Source organism: Solanum lycopersicum, chromosome 11 (genome assembly GCF_036512215.1).
Source record: "Solanum lycopersicum chromosome 11, SLM_r2.1".
In the NCBI taxonomy this organism is placed as follows: domain Eukaryota; kingdom Viridiplantae; phylum Streptophyta; class Magnoliopsida; order Solanales; family Solanaceae; genus Solanum; species Solanum lycopersicum.
Genome location: NC_090810.1, coordinates 60,394,739 through 60,415,530, shown reverse-complemented (window position 1 = coordinate 60,415,530; position 20,792 = coordinate 60,394,739). Strand labels below are relative to the sequence as shown.

General features: G+C 33.9%; 3 protein-coding genes across 5 annotated transcripts; all 3 read right to left on the bottom strand.

Moving 5' to 3' along the window:
* Window positions 1–185: 185 nt before the first annotated feature.
* LOC101254451 (uncharacterized) lies at window positions 186–5,105 on the bottom strand. Of its 2 annotated transcripts, none has more exons than XM_004251152.5 (3): window positions 4,756–5,105; window positions 1,482–1,809; window positions 186–667 (listed from the first exon to the last, which is right to left on the bottom strand). In XM_004251152.5, the coding sequence occupies exons 1-3, from the start codon at window positions 4,904–4,906 to the stop codon at window positions 463–465; spliced, it is 684 nt and encodes a 227-aa protein (XP_004251200.2). In that variant the 5' UTR covers window positions 4,907–5,105; the 3' UTR covers window positions 186–462. The 2 variants fall into 2 exon arrangements, with proteins under 2 accessions (XP_004251200.2, XP_010313463.2); XM_010315161.4 differs by having other exon boundaries at window positions 4,760–5,076.
* A 2,729-nt stretch (window positions 5,106–7,834) lies between these two features.
* On the bottom strand, window positions 7,835–16,041 carry LOC101258332 (uncharacterized). Of its 2 annotated transcripts, XM_004251380.4 has the most exons (3): window positions 11,342–16,041; window positions 8,258–9,916; window positions 7,835–8,181 (listed from the first exon to the last, which is right to left on the bottom strand). In XM_004251380.4, the coding sequence occupies exons 1-3, from the start codon at window positions 11,653–11,655 to the stop codon at window positions 8,178–8,180; spliced, it is 1,977 nt and encodes a 658-aa protein (XP_004251428.2). In that variant the 5' UTR covers window positions 11,656–16,041; the 3' UTR covers window positions 7,835–8,177. The 2 variants fall into 2 exon arrangements, with proteins under 2 accessions (XP_004251428.2, XP_069147542.1); XM_069291441.1 differs by having other exon boundaries at window positions 8,117–9,916; window positions 11,342–13,210.
* Window positions 16,042–17,990: 1,949 nt separating this feature from the next.
* Window positions 17,991–20,792, bottom strand: LOC101254162 (large ribosomal subunit protein eL30). The gene is made up of 5 exons (XM_004251151.5): window positions 20,591–20,792; window positions 20,334–20,439; window positions 18,916–19,017; window positions 18,270–18,338; window positions 17,991–18,178 (listed from the first exon to the last, which is right to left on the bottom strand). The coding sequence occupies exons 1-5, from the start codon at window positions 20,609–20,611 to the stop codon at window positions 18,138–18,140; spliced, it is 339 nt and encodes a 112-aa protein (XP_004251199.1). The 5' UTR covers window positions 20,612–20,792; the 3' UTR covers window positions 17,991–18,137.

The window sequence follows — 20,792 nt, the reverse complement described above, 5'->3', positions numbered from 1 at the left end:
CAAATTCAAAACTTTTTAATTAAAGATAAAGTCACGATGGATCATTTTCACTATTAAAGCTCAATAACCTTTTTAAGTGTTACCCTATATTAACTACTAGATCAAAAAAATAAATTTTAAGAAGAAGATATAAAAACTAATTAAAATTGCCACATAAAAATTGTTAGAACAGAATAGACATAAACTTGAGCACACAATTGCACAACTTGAACAAAAGAAAAAGTGTATTTGTACATTGCTTTTCTTGCGGTAAATAAAAAAAAAGGGAGGCCGTACACCAAGGGGCGTAATGTAGGCAGTCTACCCTAACGCAAGCATTAGTGGTTGATTCCACAGCTCGTACCCATGACCTATAACAAATTTACCGTTGCTCTTAGGCTCCCCTTTCTATCCTTTAAAGGTAAATACGCACTGGAATACTAGGCTTCAGGAAACAGATTTGTTGGCTGAAGAATGATCCTTTTATAGCACAATGAGTTTTCTGTGCACATGACCTCCTGCAGAACCTCCTTCGTGGTCGTGATCGTGAAAGATAAGGGTCAAAATACCAACCAAGCTTAGCACTGAACCGACGAGGAGCTTGTCATAACGTTCCACCCAGTGGAACTTGAGTTGACTTGCACCGTAAAATGATAGAGCCACCAGTGAGGTCATCACAGTTATGGTGCTGCAAGTGAAGTATCAATTTATGTTAAGCATCCAGAAATTCGGATAAATCAAAACAAGTCCAGCACTAAGCTGGTAGTCGACAAGTCTAATGAGTTTTGTGGGCATTTTGACGATGGAGCTACACAGAAAAAGTCTCTGTCTCCTGAGAACAATTTAGATATCAACAAATACAACTAGCGTGGAAGGGTTCCATTCAATGTAAGAAAGTTCACTACAGCAGACTGGAATGAAGTAGTTCCATATATAAAATTTAAACAGAGGTACTATTAGAAAGTTAACCAACTCTTGCAGCAGACTGACCCGGATGAATGTTACGGTTGGACGAAAAATGAAGGAGAAACCTAAAATAATAGCACCCCCGCAAATAAAGAGAAGCACAGCTACTCGGGTATGAACAAGATCTAGTCGTCACTTCTCACACTCCATGACATCAAATACTAGTCAATGATGTGCAGTAAAATAAGTTTCTAGAGCTTTAAACATTAATGACAAAGTAACTTCAGTAAGATACAAAAGCCACGGGAATTAAAATGGACCAAGGATCTCTAAAACTTTATAGTATTATTTCAAGAAAGTAGATGGTTCACTCCATACATGCCCTTGAGGCTACTGGCCTACTGCCATGGCACCATCTAAACCCACTACTTCATCCCACCCCCTTGTTCCATATCCTTTTCTCTAATAACAGCAAGTGGTTTTGCCTCTATTCCTTTTCTCAAGAGTAACCTATGTTATCCCAAAAGAAAATGCAACAAAAAGAGTATGTAATCCACTTAAATACAGAGTAAAGTGAAATTTGGAAACAAAAGTACCTGAATAACAAAACTATGATGGCAAGCACCATCATGGAGGATGAGTTTCCAACAGCAAGAAACACAGGGAGTGTGGTTGCACAAGGAGACAATGCAGGAACAAGAACAAGCCCTGCTACGGCCATTTTCTCCATGGGTTGACTGTGTGAATGGCTGTGACCACCCTTTCCGCAAAGAAACAAGATGATATAACTACCACCAAGGACTATAAGCAAAAGCGAAGCCAGTTTGTGCACTGATTCCTCGCCAGCAATTGTGTTTGTAATGGTTATTGCTGTTATGCCTAGAATCGAAGTGGATATTACATGTAATACTGCTCCAAATGCAGCTGTAACAAGAGCAGTCAGATTAGAATTACATGCAGGAATTTAAATCCAGGCACTTTAACCGAATTTTAGTGCTTTTGAGGTACTCACTCCATTCACAAAGAGTACTTAATTTAGTGTCTAATTGACTAATCTTAAGTTGATTTCAGATGATAACACTTTTATCTGGAAAAACCTACACAACACGAAGTGGTACCAACACAAATTTCAGAAATTAAAAAATTTCAAGAAAATATTTGAGAAAATTGCGTCCAAAAATGACATTGCTTGGCTTTTGAAATACTAACTACGTTAAGTAATCAAACAGTTAGGAGTAGGACGAAAGGACTAAGGAGCATAAAACTCTTGAATTAATTCAAATGCTTTTAGGATTAGAGAAAAATGCACTTTGAGTGGAGAAATTATCTTCATAAATTCAATCATTTCAAAATAAAATAAGAAAAGTATCTAATACTAAAGACACAACCTAGATTAACAGGGCAGAAAGTTGACCTAAACACAGATCTCTACATCAGATTGAGCTCAAATTTATGAATATATGTATACTATTTAGTGGTTAAATGAGAAAGGACAATATTGATCATTTACAAAGGTCTTGTGAATTTTATGACATGAATATGTTTGTCCACGTAGGGTTTTAAACCTAAGAAGCAGCTTATTACACTTGAATAATAAAGAAAAAACACTGGCTATGATTCAGAAGAAACTATGACTACCAAAAACCAACACAAGGAAAACATCCAACCTGATCAAGAAAAGATCAGCACACCTGCTAAAAAACAACATAATATTGGAGAAAATTTTCACAGCCCATCCCTAGATTGAAGTTATGTAACTTACTACTTATAGTTATGGTTTGCATCAACAACTAAATCAATTCTACATTCCTTGATTTAAGTAATATACATATTTTAATATGAAAAAAAGGATTGGATGTAAACAAAATTTTGGACCATTTCACAATTTGTGCATGTCATTTGCACAAGGCCATGCTAATATTCCTTGATTTAAAGTTATATTTTGTTTGCAACAACTAACCTTCACCTTTTTTTTATAATAGAAAGGGAAGTTCTGTAAAAGAGAGAAATTCAAGCAATATAATAGGAAACAAACATGGAGTATGGAATTCCTCTCAAAATAACAGGATAATTGCGTAATTCTCATTCTATCGGAAGTTATGGAGGATATGCTTATATGGTTTGTGTCACTTGGGTACTGCCAAGATCTGTGAAGGAGTTGATGTTTAGTTGGGAGAATGGAGCTAGGAGAAGAAGGTACAACTCGTGGAATGTTACTCCTCTTGCTCTAATGTGGGTCATTTGGAAAGAGAGAAATAAAAAAGTTTTTGAAGGGGTGGAGATAAGCTTTACTCAACTGAGGAGTAGTCTCCACTCTCCCTTATTTTCTTTTGGTTCACCCATGTAGTTCCTAACTTCCTACTTTTTTAGAGGATTGGATGAACCATAGGTTGTAGGTTTCTCATTTTTTGATATGTCTCTTGTATACAACCAAGTTGGGTTACTATAATCAATGAAAACCTTACTTGTTATAAAAAAATAAAAATCGGCCCATGGATATGTCTTGAGAGAAGACCCAATTGATCTAACAACGGGAAAGAATCATCAGTTAGGGCCTTATCTTCTCCCTATAAAGTCCTGATTTTCTTTTTCTCAGAAAGTGCACATATTGGATATTGGGCTGCTTCTGAATAATCAGCAAGCTTAGTAAACTAGATCGTACCAGTGTGCTTCAAAGAGGATATCAAAAAAAGGAGAGAGATGCAACTTTTTTATCTATACAGAAGGAATCATCACTACAAGAACTCAGGTCTAATCCTTTAGTTATTTTTATCAGCTGAGGAGCTTAAATCACTTTCCTGTACAAAGTTCAAGTTTTTCTCTACATCCAAATGAATGAGAATCTATATTTCCATTTATGTTTCAAAATGCCACAATGATGCTCAGCCAAATTCCTAGACCCGAAATCACCAAATCAATCATCAGAAGACAATAACCAAAGCAGCTAACACAACTTATCCGTATAAAAAGTCGAGGTGCAAATCCCTCTAGCTAGATTGCAGAAAAAATCCTAGCTATCATGGAGGTAAGTGCAAATGCTGTAAAATGATCTCAGCAGTATATACTTTTTTGTGATTATGCAGTCCCACTATAAACAAACTAAGCAAGTAATAACACCCATTGCAGCATCAAGATTTAATAGTGCATCACCCATCAAAATCAAGACTTTATCAATTTCTTCTCCATTTCAACACCTAATTCCTGGAACCACATGCGTTCAACATCTAAAGAAAAATTGCACAGAAAATGTAAAAGTAAAAGAACAAGACAGTAGGTACTAACTGACAAGAAGGACACAAGAGAAAGCAGTTTGCCATTTATGTCTCAAAATGCCACAATGATGCTCAGGCAAATTCCAAAACCAGAAATCACCAAATAACCAAAAGACAGTAACCAACGCAGCTAACACAACTTATCAATACAAAAGTTCGAAATGCAAATCCCTCTAGCTTGATTGCAGAAAAGCTCAAACTATCATAAAGTGAAAAATGCTGTAAAATGATCTCATTTGTATTTTTGTGCTTTTTTTATCACATAAACAAACCCCACAAAACTATGAAATCTTCGTAGCTTAATTGGTTGGCTACCTGAACTTCCACCTCATTCGATTTCCCACCTCGTAATCCCCTTCCTCAGCCCCTATCCACAACTTTGAAAAAACAAAAAAAATGAACTAAGCAAGCAATAGAACACCCATACCAACATCAAGATCTAAGAATCCATAAAAATCAAAACTTTATCAATCTCCTCTTCATTTCACCACCTAATTCCAAGTACCCAAAGCACATATCTTCAAGATCTACAACAAAATCGTACAGAAAAGCGCAAAAACAGAAAAAAAAAAAACAAGAGAGTGGGTAGGGTACTAACTGACAAGAAGAGTACGAGAGAGAGTCCATTTCTGAGCACGGCCAACGATGGAGAAAGGCAACCAATGTGTAGGTATGAAAGAATGTAAGAGTGATACAGTAGCAATTCCTCCAATTGTCGAAAGATCTTCTGCTGTAAACCCACTTTCCATTTCGCAAATTCAACAACACCCAACTCAAAATCTTGGATTATTTTGAAGATCCCACACTTCACCAGTGAGGTTTCTACATGTCTCAAGTGCTTTAATGGAGGAAAAAAGTTGGGATTTTTCTTTTTTTTTAGATGAACTGCCTTTTTCTTTAGTTTAAAATGTGCAATTAGGTTCCTCTTCTTTTACTAGTTTTGATTTTAGTCACCTTTCTATGTAAATCTCGTCATTTTTTACGCGGTTTGGTGGCGGTCTAGAGTATCGTATTTATCTTTTTATAGTTGTACTCATATTTTTTTTAGTTATTATTATTTGTTAAGTATATTTAGGCAATCATACTATGTTGTTGACGTTATTGTTCCTTGCATGTATGATTTGTATGATTTTTCTATTGGTTGTCATGTTTTCTTCAATGTTGTTTCTCTTTTTCGTTTGTTTCAACTAGATCAAGAATCTTCCGTAGACAACATCATAAGAGGTAAAATCTGCGTACATTTTATCTTTTCGGAATCTCACTTTGTGAAATTTCACTAGATATGATGTTGCTTCCCACTCGCGCTAAAGATAGATACTCATGTTAAAGACAATTTCATTCGTGTGTTTCAAGACCTTAGATTAAATTTTACTTATAAACATGTAGATACGAATCAATTTTCAACTTTAGTATTCTTCGATATTTAAAAAAAAAAACACTCTTCATTCTTTTACGATATTCATATGGGATTATATCATATTTGGTTGAATAAATTCAATTATTTACAATTATATGAACTATATCTTTGTTGGGCGTAAGATAAACATGTGAGAATATGATTTCACAGAAAGAATAATTTTTTATTTTTAATTTTCAATTTTTCCAGTAAAAAGAAAAAAAATTCTCAGTTAGCTATGAACTGTCAAATAACTATCTTTGATTATGTACACAGTCAACCGAAATATCAAATATGAGAGCCAATAAAAAGACGTCATCTATTATGTTATAACTTATTAAATAAAAAATAATTTACAAAATTCTGAAAATTAAAATGTAGTTGTTCTCCACATGTTCATATGACATCTAAACAGATTAAGTGGAATACACGTGCAAAGCATAGTCAGTTAGATGACAACAAAAATACACAATAAATATCATCTATAAAGTAATATTCGTGAGATACGACTATACATGATTGAACCTCATCAAATTGAAATAAATATACACATTATTGTATTTAACTAATATAATTTTACATTGACCATCTTCGTAAGTTCACTTGAATAATATATATATATATATATATATATATATATATATATATATATATATATATATATACGATGATTCATATTAAACATTCACAGACGAATTTGCAATATTATTTTACGCAAAGTTTATTATTTAAATCGTCGCTTAAATTTTTTTGAACTGATAATCACGTGCAATTCACGTGTCGAAAAATTAGTGAATATAAAAAAAATGAATTTACACTTAGTTTAATATTTTAATATTATTATCATTTTTAACAAGTTTACTCATGAAAAATAGAGTGATAATTTAGATGCAAATTTTGTTTTTATCTACAAAAAAAAGTTATAAAAAAGTATTTTCTATTCATTTAAATTTTGACAAATAAGCTTGTAACCTTAGTATCTTTATTATTAATTCTTTTTATAATCTAATTATTTAACTTTATGTTTTTATTAGTATGAAAATAATTTACTAATATTTGTATCTTTGTATTTTATTTTTGTCTTTAAAAGGAAAAGTGGAGAAAAGAAAAGAGAAAATACAAAAATAGAGGAAAGAAAGAAAAAAGGAAGAAATAAATTTGATTAATTTTGTGGTAGTTGTTAATTTACAGCAACTCACATTTTTCAACAAGATTTGAGATTGTTAACACGAACAAGCTTGCGCACCTGAAATTACTCGTGCAAGTAGAAAAACAACAGAAGCAGTTGGCAGAAAAGGGCAAAAACAGTTGGCGAAAAATAAATAAAAGCCGCTGAGAAAAAGATATATCTAATTTTCAATAATAATTTAATTTTAAACCAAATAAATTAGTTTCCCCGTATGTAATGTAGCTCCATTAAATTTTATGATCTATGTATGTTAAGGATTCATCATAAATTGATTAATTTTGTGTTAGTTGTTAATTTACCGTAACTCATATTTCTAAACAAGATTTGAGATTGTTAATATTCAGCAAGCTTGCACAAGCGAAATTCATTTTTTTTTAATCAATAACGTACCTTGAAATTCCATCAAGTGAGATTTCAAGAAAACAAAATATACGTAGACCCTATGACTATCGTAAAGGACCAAAGAAAAAGTAATTAACAATAATTAGGTACCTAACATGCTAATACTATTGAAATCAAAGAAAGTTAATAGTGTATGAAAGTTCTAAATATTCACTTATTTATTAGAACTTAGTTCACATAAGAGTTATTACTAATTATTTTTTCAAAAATCTTATCTAACATTGTTAATCATTTGATATTTCCTCTCTAAATGTCAAATAATTATTATAAATCTTCCATCTCTTTTTTTATATGACGATATTTGATTAAATTAAGACAACGATTTAACTATATACTAGAGTGCATTATTTTGAATACCCCTCAAAACTATTTTATTAAAAATGTGACTCTTGTATCTGAAAATCAAATAATTCATTATGGTTTATCTTTTTTGTATCACAATATCAAACACCAAAAACCTAATATATTTATAATAACTCCTACAATAATTAACAAGTATTTGATTTTAAAGTACAGGGAATGTATCCAACTAAACAAATTGAAATAGATTGATCAAAATAATTAAAAAGCAAATCAAAAAAAAAAAATCATTTATCATATCATTCTCACCTCACATATTAACTTGGATAAGACACAAAATAGGGAAGGGAAGCTACACAAACTAAGAAAATTTTCTAAGTAGACAGAAAATAAAATTCAAAACTACTAAAGCATGCCATTTTATTTATGAACAAAGAGTTTAAAGACATGCTAGTACACCATATGACAGAAAGGGAAATGGGGGTGGGGGTGGGGGTGGGGGTAGGGGTAGGGGGATGGGGAGTAGTTCTATGTACATAAGCTACTGATAAAGTTTGTTATGCCATACACTACATACACAAATAGAACCAGTACTGGATATGTTAAGAGAGACGTCTCTAGAAGGACATGACGATAGGAAGGAGCAATAGAAGATGCTGCAAATGAACAAGCTGGGCAAGGAACGCGTAATGGAATGAGAGTTTGTGAAGTAATAGGCCTCAGCTGCATTGGCTCATCTGAAACAAAGCAGTGGTTGTTCTAGTGAAACCATGGACACGTTATAGTTTATCACTATAAATGACAGATTCTTACTTGTGAAACCCAAACATGTGATCTGTGTATAGGTCTTCCAGATCAAAGATACTGTCTTCCTTGCTGCTAGGTTCCCAACAGGGGTAAGTTCCACCTCCAATATGGTCAGGAATTGATGGCATCTGCATGGAATCAACAGAAAAACCTTCCCCAGGAGCTTCCATGGTACTCGCAAAATCATTCCTAGCGACACTGCTAGAAGTTGTACAACCACGGACTCCAATATGATCAGCAATTGGTGATGGCAAACTTGCAGTGTTAATGGTAGGACCTACTTGACTAGCTCCAACCAACTGCTTGGTCATTAGCTCTTCCAGATCATACCTAACATTATTGACAGCATGAGTGTACATTCCGGTGCCACCACCAACTGATGGTTGCAAGCCAAGTGATGGAGATGTCCTAGTGTCAACCCCACGCCTCGCTCCAGAGGTGCCCTCTGCCGGTACGATGATTGGATGAGTGTACATTCTGCTGCCACCAACAACTGATGGTTGCAAGTTAAGTAATGGAGATGTCCTAGTGTCAACCCCATGGCTCGCTCCAGAGATGCACTCTGCCGGTACATTGACTGGATGAGGGTACATTCTGGTGCCACCAACAACTGATGGTTGCAAGCTAAGTGATGGAGATGTCCTAGCGCCAATCCCATGGCTCGCTCCAGAGATGCCCTCTGCCGGTACATTGACTGGATGAGGGTACATTCTGGTGCCACCAACAACTGATGGTTGCAAGCTAATTGATGGAGATGTCCTAGTGTCAACTCCATGGCTCACTCCAGAGGTTCCCTCTGCCGGTACATTGACTGGATGAGGGTACATTCTGGTGCCACCAGCAACTGATGGTTGCAAGCTAAGTGATGGAGATGTCCTAGTGTCAATCGCACACCTCACTCCAGAGGTGCCCTCTGCCGGTACAGTGACTGAATGAGAGTACATTCTGGTGCCACCAGCAACTGATGATTGCAAGCTAAGTGATGGAGATATCCTAGTGTCAATCCCACGGTTTGCTCCAGAGGCACCCTCTCCCGGTACAGTGATTAGGTTTTCTACACCTTGCAGGAATTCATGCACGTCGGGAAATGAAACTGGATGAGTGTACATTCCGGTTCCACCAGTAACTGATGGTTGCATGCTAAGTGATGGAGATGTCCTAGAGTCAACCTCACAGCATACTCCAGAGGTGCCTTCTGCTGGTACGATGATTAGGTCTTCTACACTTTGCAGGAACTCATCCACGCGAGGAAATGAGCTATTCAAGTCACTACCAAGAGCAGCACCAAGCGGGAATTTCTCGGGGTTAACAGCTGATGGTCCTTCAAAAGCATCAGTCGTGCAGTTTGTAACTGGCCCTGGTAAAGATAGCATGCCTGCTTCAAAAGCTTCAGTCACATAGTCGGCAATTGGCAACTGCGATTGTCCTCCACAAGGTCCTGTCAACTCGTCAGATTTTTGTTGTGAAGGTTCAGTAATATTAGCAGCACCCACACTACTGACATCATGAATGCTGTTTCTCCTATTTGTGTTATTGCCATTTAATCGACTGTAGTACTTCTGGGCATGGCTTGCCACCTGTGTTGGTGTTCTAGAAAACACAAAGTTCCTTGATATACCCCGCCAATCACCCTTTCCGTGTTTTGCCAACCCCTGGAGAAATGACCTAAGAAAGGGAAGAAGATTAAGAAGTTGCTAGCTTGGGAATTTAATCCATTCAAGACAATATCTGCTTGAAACTAATGCATTCTCTCAAATAGTACAATTTTATGCATCTTTGAAATTCTAATCACAATCATTAAATTATAGACATCTTTTCCTCCATCTGTATACAATGTGCACATCTAATTAAGTTCGAATTGCCAAGTTCGGTGTTATTTCAGCAGTCCTTTATCACTACTGAGTACTGATCACCTGCACCAAGCAAAACAATACAATCTATTGTAGACTAGTAAGGTTCCGCGCATTGGATGATACTTTGATGTTTATAGGATCGTCCCACTTATCAAGAAGAAATATCTATAGAATCATCTCCTCACTCACCAAATCATTCGTTGTTGCAATACTCCATCGCTATACAATCCTACTCAAATTGTAGAAGGATATATTTCTCTTATCTTGGGAAAAATGGAATAGAAGAGCAACAAACCCCACATATTGAAGGATATGAAAAAACATACCAAGAAAGGAAAGATAAATACAAGTATTGTAAGCTGGAAAGTTTTTCCAATACACAAATTTTCTCTAGTCTATTTAACGCAATCATTTATTGACAGCATCTGACAGCCTCTTCGGCCTACACATGGTATTCAAAATTCATAAGGTGCTAAAGAGGAAACTAGAGGTCTTTAGTTAAAAATGAACTAAGTTTGGTGGTGATATACCTATACTGTTCACATCACTGTTCGTCAACAATAAATTCACAAGTGTTTCCAGCACGAGTTAGATTGAAGCCTTTACAAGTCTGATGTCTACAGTACCTTGTCCATATATAATAGTCATTCAGCTGTTTACGAGTAACAATTATACCGATGACGCAGTGACTTACGTTACAAAACTGATATCAAGCTGTACTCCACTCTTCTATGAAAAAGACAAACTTATATAGAAAAAAAAAAGCACTGTACTTAATTTTTCTTGAGAACAAGGAACTCAATCAGAATTGAAGAAATTACTAACAAAGCAGAGGGGTTTTCTTTCATATTTTCAGACACCAAATTTCTGCAAATTTTCTGAGTGGCATATTCTAATTCAAAAATTTCACACCAGATCAACTAAAAATCTACTCTACATTTAAACATGATATAAAAATAGAAATGATTTTAGTTACAACAAAGAATAACACAGCTTCTGTCAATTTTTTGGTCCAAATAAACAGATTTGCTGTCAATCTAAAAAATCACAGAGAAAAGAAGCATTTTGTTGCAAAGAAATTCTTAAAGAAGCAACTTTTAAATCCTTTCTGTAAACACTAAAACTTGTTCAACTATCAAGAAACTCATGATTGAAGAGATCAATTAGTCATCAATTTAGTCAGATGTGTCAAACCAAACTAACATGGTAATTACAAAATATACAGGAAAACCCTCACCTGTGTTCCTCTTCAGTCCAAGGAACCCCTTTTCGCCGTTCTACCCCTGCTCCCGATGATCTCCTTCTGCGGCTAGAAGAACTTCGCATTCTCTCATATTTAGGTAGCGGAACTTTGCCAGACTCTATGTCATTAACATCTTCCACTAATACATTATAATGATCGATAATTTCTTGAAGAGATTTCCCAGGAACAGCAGCAGCGATCTTCAGAAATTTATCACTATCTCCAGAAAATAAAGCCAAAGCATTCTCAAATGCTTTGTCTTCCTCCTTAGTCCAGAAGGAGCTATTGCATGTTCGGTTGAGGCTCATTTTGTTGGATCTACACGATGAAAGGTTTGACACGAAAGGGTAGTTTCTGAAGAGTTCTCCCAAAATGGACAACTTCCATATATGACAAAGACCAACATAAATATTTGGTGCATCTTATATAATTTTATGTAGCCCTTGACACTTGGTTAACAAAAATGGCACAAGACTCCTACTTCATTAATCAGCTATTAATTTAACTATAGTGTACCTCCAAGAGGTATGGTAACTGGATACACTCTAACCTCCCACTCTATGTGATTTTACTAGGTATATTGTTGTTGTTAATTTTAACTACAGTAGTGAGTGACTATTAAAGGTAACAGGCAGGTGGCACACTCAAACAGAATGACCGCAACGATTTTTTGATCTAGATGTTAAGGTGCACATCAACATGGAGGAAAGCAACAAATGTTCACACATATATAAGACTTTTGAAACGGTCACTGGCTAACTAACCAAGATTAATACAGCAAAATTACTTTGTGGAGAAAAATTAATCTAGTGCCTGTTGTTCCTTTATTTAGACACTTTATATTTGTTTTTAAAATCGTTAATCATTTAAAGCAAGCAAACAGTAAATGTCTGATTAATGAGCTAACTCTGGGAAGGTAAAAAAGAATATGACAAGGGATATTCAAGATGAGCAAAATAGTAAGAATTTGACCAGATATTTCTATATTAGGAATAGGATCTACAAGTCCCTACTACATCGGGTCCAAAAAGTATATATAATAAAGAGATCTCGTCCCCTTTTTTTTAACTTTTGTAATTAAAAGAAGATTACATTAAAAGACGCTGCATTCCGTATCAAAAGAATATTATAAGACCCACGAATGAAAATTACGCTTAAGCTGAACTACAAGTCTATAACTACAGCAATGAAGCATATCTTTCTATATTTGCTAGAGACCAATCAAGAGGATATCTGAAACAGATCTACAGACTGGCACTAGAGGATGCAACCATGCCATATGCACATTCTCTACTATCGCTCATACTATACAGCTAAAAAACATTAGAAGATATGTATTAATAATAAGTTTGCACCCATGGGCACAAAGGAGCAGTTCATGATACTTTGTACCCACTAACTTATAATCCTAAATCAGACTTTTGCCTTGCACCTCATAAAGTAAAACAAAGGCATCCAGTTACACAAATGGTGTACCAAAAAATTCAATTTGAAATGTTTTGACATAAAATTCGAACGAAATGCTCCACACCACAGTCAACAAAAGCATCAATCTACGGAATCTTACTATCTTTGGCATAACATAGTTCCCGTGTTTAACAACTAAAATACTTAAAGATTTGGCTCACCGGAGAGACAATATTTTCAAGTAATTTGAAAAAAATCGAAAAGGTGAATAACTTCCACAAAGTTTCTTGTGGAAGAACAATGTTGTAAAAACATCAAAGATGAGCAGTTATCAAATGAACACCACATAATGCACCAAGTAGAAGCTAGCAAATTGTAAATCCTTTTTCAATTTTTAAATTAATCGCAGATGACAAACTTGAATATGATCAAATGCCAAGAAATTCTACTAGTTCCCCAGCAATCTTAACCTCCGAAATAAAAAGTGCGCAAAGGATAAATTTAGAGGTCCAGAATAGTCTAGGGCTGACATACAAGCCCATAGAAGTTAGAATGACTTACCTCAGTAATAAGAGAAACCAAAAGACAAATCTGTTCTTCAATTATCTTTCATTTGAGTTTTAGTAGTAGAAGTTCCAAGATAAGTGTTTCCCTCTCATCACCAAATAAATGAGATGGCAGCATTATTAAGTTGAGTAAAACATAAAACTCTTGGGGTACATCTAGGAAGGGTTCATTTCCGAAATTTTCCTTCTACAGGCTTCGATTTGCAGACTATCATCCTAAGGCAGGAATCATAATCTGATCCTTTGTATTACAACTAAACAAACACTTAATACAATCTCCCAATAGCCATATGTTTGTAAAATATATGCTATTACTTTAATTTTTTTATGGAAACTAAGTCATAAGAAAAGAATCATTCCAGTATTCTCATAATCTTATCTCCACTATACCACTACTTATCCCCATTATTCCATTTGTCTCCTTTTTCTTCGTTTGTTGGGAAAGGGGGGCAAGTGTTTAAATGGCTTCATTTTGACATGAAAAATTGCTAGTGCATTGTGTTCATGTGGATGAACCAATTCATGATTCACTAGTCAAATGGTACTCCATGGTAACAAAAAATATCCACAAAAAAAATTTGAAGTCAGGGTTCCAGGCATAATGCGTGTACTGTATCTAAAAAGCATTACTTTCTTGAAAGTGATAAGTTAGGAGGACAAATCTTAATAATATATGTGCTACCAGATGGTATGTGAATGAAGGAAGCAGAAACACACAACCACCTATTTCTACAATGTCAAATAGCAGCAGACTTGTGGAATATGTTTTTAGCTCTTTTTGGTCTCAAACGGGTCATGCCTCAGAAATCAGAATATCATGAATGTTGTGATAAGTTGGAGTTGCTGGAAAGTTGATAGCACCATCAAGAGAATCTGGAAGATGATACCTGCAGCCATTTTTTGGAGTATCTGGAACGAAAGGAATAGAAGATGCTTTGACGGAATATCAACTACCTACCAATCTTAAAAAGCTAACTACCTCATGTTTTTGTATAGTTGGGTTTATTTATCCCCTCTAGATTCTCTTGATTCATTTCTGAACTTTGTCAGCTCCTTGACTCTTAATTAACAATGTAAAGGAGAGCTGACCTTTTGCTACTACGCTTTTGTAACTATTATGCATCTACTTGATGCCTGCAATAGAACTAATTACTTCATCAAAAAAAAAAATCCTCTATAATATGAAGTAAATATCATCCTAGGATTGTTCAATTCATAACAGTTCTACTACTCAGATACATCTTGAAATACCAAAAGCTTACAAGTTTGAGAATGAAGTCCAACAAAAATGATAAGGGAAAGAATCTTAGCCACTTTGAACAAACAGTCATCATCTAATGAGTAACTAATTCCTCAATAGAAATCAGAAATGCAGATTGAAGTTATGTTCTCTTTTTCTTGGTTTACCCTTTTCAACTGGATTGAACTTCCAGTTTCTGCCGGGTATTCTTTTCACTAGCATAGCAAAACCCCATTTATCGGAGCTCTAGAACTGAAATACGAAGATGTGTATTATCTGTAACTCCCAAGAAACTACGGCATCAGCATGGCCCAAATTCTAACTAATACTCAAATATTCAAACAGTGAGAACAAATCGAAATGCTAAGCTTCAGAGACAAAAAAAATCAATATGATCTTTTAATTAGTTTCCAAGTGAAAAATTTTCCCCACTCACAACTTTTTTCAAGTGAAATGCATGTCAAAACACATCTTCAACCTCTCGACACCATTATTCAAGTTCAAAAAAATCCTCTTTTTCAACTTTAACTAAGATGTCCAAACACATACTAAGAATCCCAAAAAAGAAAAAAACGATAAATATACAGCTTAGAGATGTCACACTAGATTGTCGCTCTTGTAATTTTAGCTTCTACAGTCCGTTGAAACCAAAAACCATCGGAGTTCCAGAAACTTAAATATCAAAACGGGGAATAGTCTGCAACTCCCCGAAAAAATATACTAGCATTACCCAAAATTCTCAACAACATAGCCAGTCTAATCCCACTAGTGAGGTCTCCGGAAGATGGCGTGTACATAAACCTTATCCCAACCTTGGGAGGTAAAGAGGCTGTTTCCGTTAAAATTATCCAACCACAAAGATACATATCAAAATTCCAATGTAAAGATATAAAGAAAACATAGTAATAACATTCATATATGATAATATAGCATAGATATGTCACATTAGTATTATCCAACCAATAAAGCTTCAATCTTTTTCTCTCTAGTAATTAGAACTTCTAGTGTTTGTTACTTAACTTTATAACAATAACAACAACATAACGAGTGTAATTCTACGAGTGGGGTACGGACCCTCTACTATAAAACATATAAAAAATCACTAGCATAACAATTTTGAAACCTCAATTCATCATAGTTCAAGAATGACATACAAAAAAAAAAAAAGGGAACAATCTGAAATAACCCAAAAAAATAAAAATTACAGTATGACCTAAATTTCTAGTTAATACCCAAATTCTGAAAACATAAAAAGATCAAAGAAAACATAGCAGTAACCTTCATAGCTGATATTTTTCTGTACGAAATAGGACTATTTTTGGCTCGTTTGGAAGATAATTTCATCTTCCATTTGGTTTCTCCGACTATAAATTGCACATTTTGGGTTTGATTTTGATTTCGAAGCGAGATTTTCCGAGTTTTCGCCATTGATTTTGAAGTTTTTGAGCAGAGTGGAGTAGAGTTAAATCGAGGTGAAAGACAAATGGGGTTCGAAGGAAGAAGGTGACCAAAAAATACTTCTCACACTTTGCTCATACGTAGAGTTTCGAGTTTGAGTTTTAAATATGAAAATATAAATATTTTAAATTTTTTTTTATTTTTATGATAAATGGATTTTATCTTAATTAATACATTGGTAGAATTAGTCCTGAATGAATATTGTTAAAATTTAATATCAAGTGATCGAATGCTCCTCTCCTATTTTAGGTTCGATATCAAGTGATCGAAAGCTCCTCTCCTATTTTAGGTTCGAAAAGGTCCGTCGAGAGAACATGAATTTTACCGTTGGTCATAAATTTTTGATTTGGCTATCATTCAAGAAAAAATTGTGAACGAAAATACTTTTATTATAGATTAATTCAGTAGTTAAACTTATATGTAGCTCGATATAATTTCTATAGAGATTAAGTTATGTGATGTAAGTCATTAAGTTATGTAGTATTTTATAATCGAATAAATTTAGAGAATTTTTTTCTTGTTTGTATGTAGCCTTTATCAAGATAAGTTTTACACAAACTAAGTTGTACCATTTACGACGTAACTTATGAAATTTTTTAATATGTTATTTTCACTTAAGGTGTTAAGAATAAACTCAATGACCGTCTAATTTGAAGATAAAATTAAAAATCACCCCAAAACAAAGATATTTGTGCAAATGAGTCATTTTGAATACTATATGTGAATTAATGTAAATTTGAATCAATCGAGTCGATGGATAAATACGAGTCTAAATTTAAAATTTGATATTTTTTTGTATTCTTTATATTGACCAAGTAAAATTTATATTAAAATTTTTTGAAAGCTCTTGAAAATGTCACGTAGTAAAAGGATTCAAAGCTTTTTCGTAGATGGACATATAATAGCTCTTTTAATAGATGAACATATAATATCAAAAATATTCAGTAGAAGTTTTTTCTGGGGTTTTCTTCACCGACTCACCGAAAGTTAGTCGAATTGTCGTGAAGCCAAATTAGTAAAGTTAATGAATCAACACGCAACATAATTCATCGACCAGTGAATTGACGTGAAGCCAAATTAGTCAGGTTAACGAATCAACACGAAACGTAATTAATCGACAAGTGAATTGGTGTCAAGTCAAATTAGTCAAGGTGATGAATCAACTCAGAATTTAATTAATCGTCTTGTGAATTGGCGTGAAGCTAAATTTGATCTTATTTGTTCGAGTCTAATAAAGAATTGAACCTTAATATTTTGATATGGTTATTAAGTTCATTTGTTATTTAAGTCCAAATCTTAATTATTCGAATCTTAATTATTAAACATGTTTCACCTCATCAATCTAAATAAATGTGAATGATAACATCTATAATAAAATCTTGAGATTATATATACTTCCACCATTCACCACTTTCATTATTATCGACTACTGTCGTTGATGTCACAACTAACATTCTCAACCACAATCACAAATAGCATTAATCACCATTAGCACAACGAGCAACAATCTTCATAAGTCACCACATTATATATCGTCAAACATCATATAATTTTTTAAAAATATTTTTTAATATTAATATTAGAATAATTTAGTAGTAATTTATTCAGTATTAAAATAGAAAAGTCTTACTTTTCATGTGAGAAATTAACTTGTTTAAATCAATACTATGAATATAAAATGCTTTACACAAAATAGGGAAAAACATCAATCCCTCAATTAATTATTTGAAAGCAGAACTTCTTCATCGAAAAATTATACGATTTTACATGCAATAACAATATACCCAATAAAATCTCACATACTTTTGTTCGGAGATGGTACATAGGCATTACGATAACCTCTCCGAGATAAAAAGGTTGTTTCCGAAAGACCCAAAGCTTAACAAAAACAATTTTGCAAACTTAAACTCCAACAAAGATTTTGACCAGCCAAATTTAGAGGTTGTTCATAAAAAGTAAAATTACTAGCTCAAAGACAGAAAAAATAATTCCAATACCATCAAAATTATCTTGACAGTCATCACAAATAAAGTAGAATTATCATCTACACTAGCTATTCTTCTCATAGGAAAAAAGAAAAACAAAATGAACAATTTTCCAAGATTCAGAATTGCAAGCCTCACTGGTCACCAGGCATGCTCTTAATGATATCAGAATCACCTGAAGATTGAAAAAAAAAAACATTAAAATCAGGAAAATATTTTGAAGGATATTCAACCAGCAGTAAATCGAGTCGGGGCGAGAAATTCACCTGGATCAATGATGCTGAGGCAACAGACCCTGTAGTATTTACCACAAGCCGTCCCCAAGTCTACATTGTCTGAAACAAGACGTATATATGTCAGAATATAATTTCAGAGACTTGTATGATACTACCAATCTAAAGATCATCACGTACGTTGAATAAGAGGTATACTGATAGGCCGTGGGTAGAAAATACATCAGCAACCAGAAAAGGAGTTTGTATATAGAGTTCAAACATTTTGACGTGCCTTAACACAGATTATTTGACGTGTCCTTGCTACTGAACGAAAAGACCTAGGGCAGTTGACAACTAATTCTTCACACGATAGATACCAAAGATTCACGGCTCTGTTAATAGTTCCATACAATTGATCCAACTACACTAAAACTTAGGAACTAAGCTTCCTAAAAATCTAATATAATCAATGACATTACGAGGCATTTGGTTTTTAAAACAAGCAGTCATCAGAAGGAACTTCAGCACTCCTAGCAAAGTTACATAATTCATGTCCGAACCAAACGAAAGGAAGATATATATATTTTCATTCGCAAGCAGTCAAAACAGCAAACAATATTTAAAAACATTTCAAAAGCACCAAAAAGAAGTTCAAACATCTATATTACTGTCTATACACACAAAGATATTCACTTACTTCCGTTGTAGTGGTGGACTCCAACCTTTGCCAACATAGCATAATACTCAATCTCAGACTTCCTGAGAGGAGGGCAGTTGTTGGCAATGATAATAAGCTTTCCTGTAATTTGGAAGAAAAATTTAGAAACCCATGTTACATCACAAGTAAAAACAACTCTCTCGTAAAGATCAAAGAACAAATCCATAATCAACTAACAACCATTTTCCCAATCAATTAATAAAAGAATCAATCTTTTACAATGCCGAAAATACTAGTCTTCTACAGATATATATATACTAGCACCATAATTCTCATTATTCAACCAAAATGGACATGGCCACAAAATTACATTTTCTCAATAAACATCAACCTCATAGCTTCTTACAGCCAAAGAAAGTTTTGAACTACCACCAGAAAGAAATTGAAATACATGGCATCTAAACCTATTTAATTGTCAAACAAACCTCATACTTAACCACCTTAGACAATGCACAATAATCTACTAAAGATTAGCTAATAACACTGCATAAATCAAACATTAACATATATTTACCAGCTGCAAATCTTGGCAAAAAATTAAAAGAACATAAACAACCAACTAATATGTTCCACACATACTTGACTAGAGCTATGCATGATAATCTGCTAAAGATAACACTGATTCAACCAAACATTAACATATATTAACCAGCTGCATAGCTTGACATAAAATGAAATACAAACAAAAACCCGTATTAGAGATCTACAACTATGAATAACAAGCTGATAAAGATCAGCTTTCGGCACTACTTTAATCAAACATTTACTAGCCTCATAGATTGACATACAATAAAAAGCATACATAAACCTTGAATGACCATCAACAACTATGCATAATGATCCGCTAATAATCAGCTTCGAATACTACATTAATCAAACATTGACATATATTTACCAGCTACAGAACTTGACATATAATGAAATGAAACAAACACAACAAACAACAAAGTATTCCAAACAAAACCCATATTAAACCATCAAATACTATGCAGAAAACCTGCAAAAGATCAGCTTTTATCACCACTTTAACCAAGCATTAACATATATTTGCCAGGTGCAACACTTTGGATTTAGCTATAGCTTTGCTATGCCTAGACTCTAGATATATAATTGAACTTACTTTATTGATCATTCCATATAATTCAATTACGATATTGTATGAAACTAAGGCTTTTTCGTTTTCAATTCTCCTTAAAACAACCAACAAATATATTCAAAACAAAAAACCATTTAGACCATCAACAACTATGCAAAATAATATGCTAAAGATCAATTTTTTAACTTACATTTACCAGATACAGAACTAAACAAGCAATAATATTCAATAAAAATAACAACCCACAAAATTAATTCCAATAAAAGCAAAAAAATCAATTTGAGCTGAGCTGAAAACTAACCTTTGGAGTTTCTAAGAGTCTTAAGAACAGTCTTATAACCCAAAGTATACTTGCCGCTCTTCATAACTAGAGCAAGCCTATTGTTAATGCTCTCATGGGTCTTCTTCTGCATTCAAAAAAGATCTACTCAAATCAATAGAACCACAAATCAACACCCCAAATCCCAAAACTCAAAAAAAAAACTGCATTTTCTTGTTTTCAGTATAAACCAACAAAAATATAGAGATAAATAGTTAGATAGATAGAGAATCTTTTACAGTTTTCTTGGCGGCAACCATGGTGGCTCTGCTTCTGCAAATGCGTCGACGAGCGGTGAACTGTGAATTTTTTTTTCTTTTTTTTTTTTGCAAGTACAGAGCACTACAGAGTGAAATTTGAAGAACAAAATTAGGGTTTTTGTGAGAGAAGAAAAGGATTATGGGCTTATTATTTGGGTCAAAACAAAAGGCCCAATTTTTA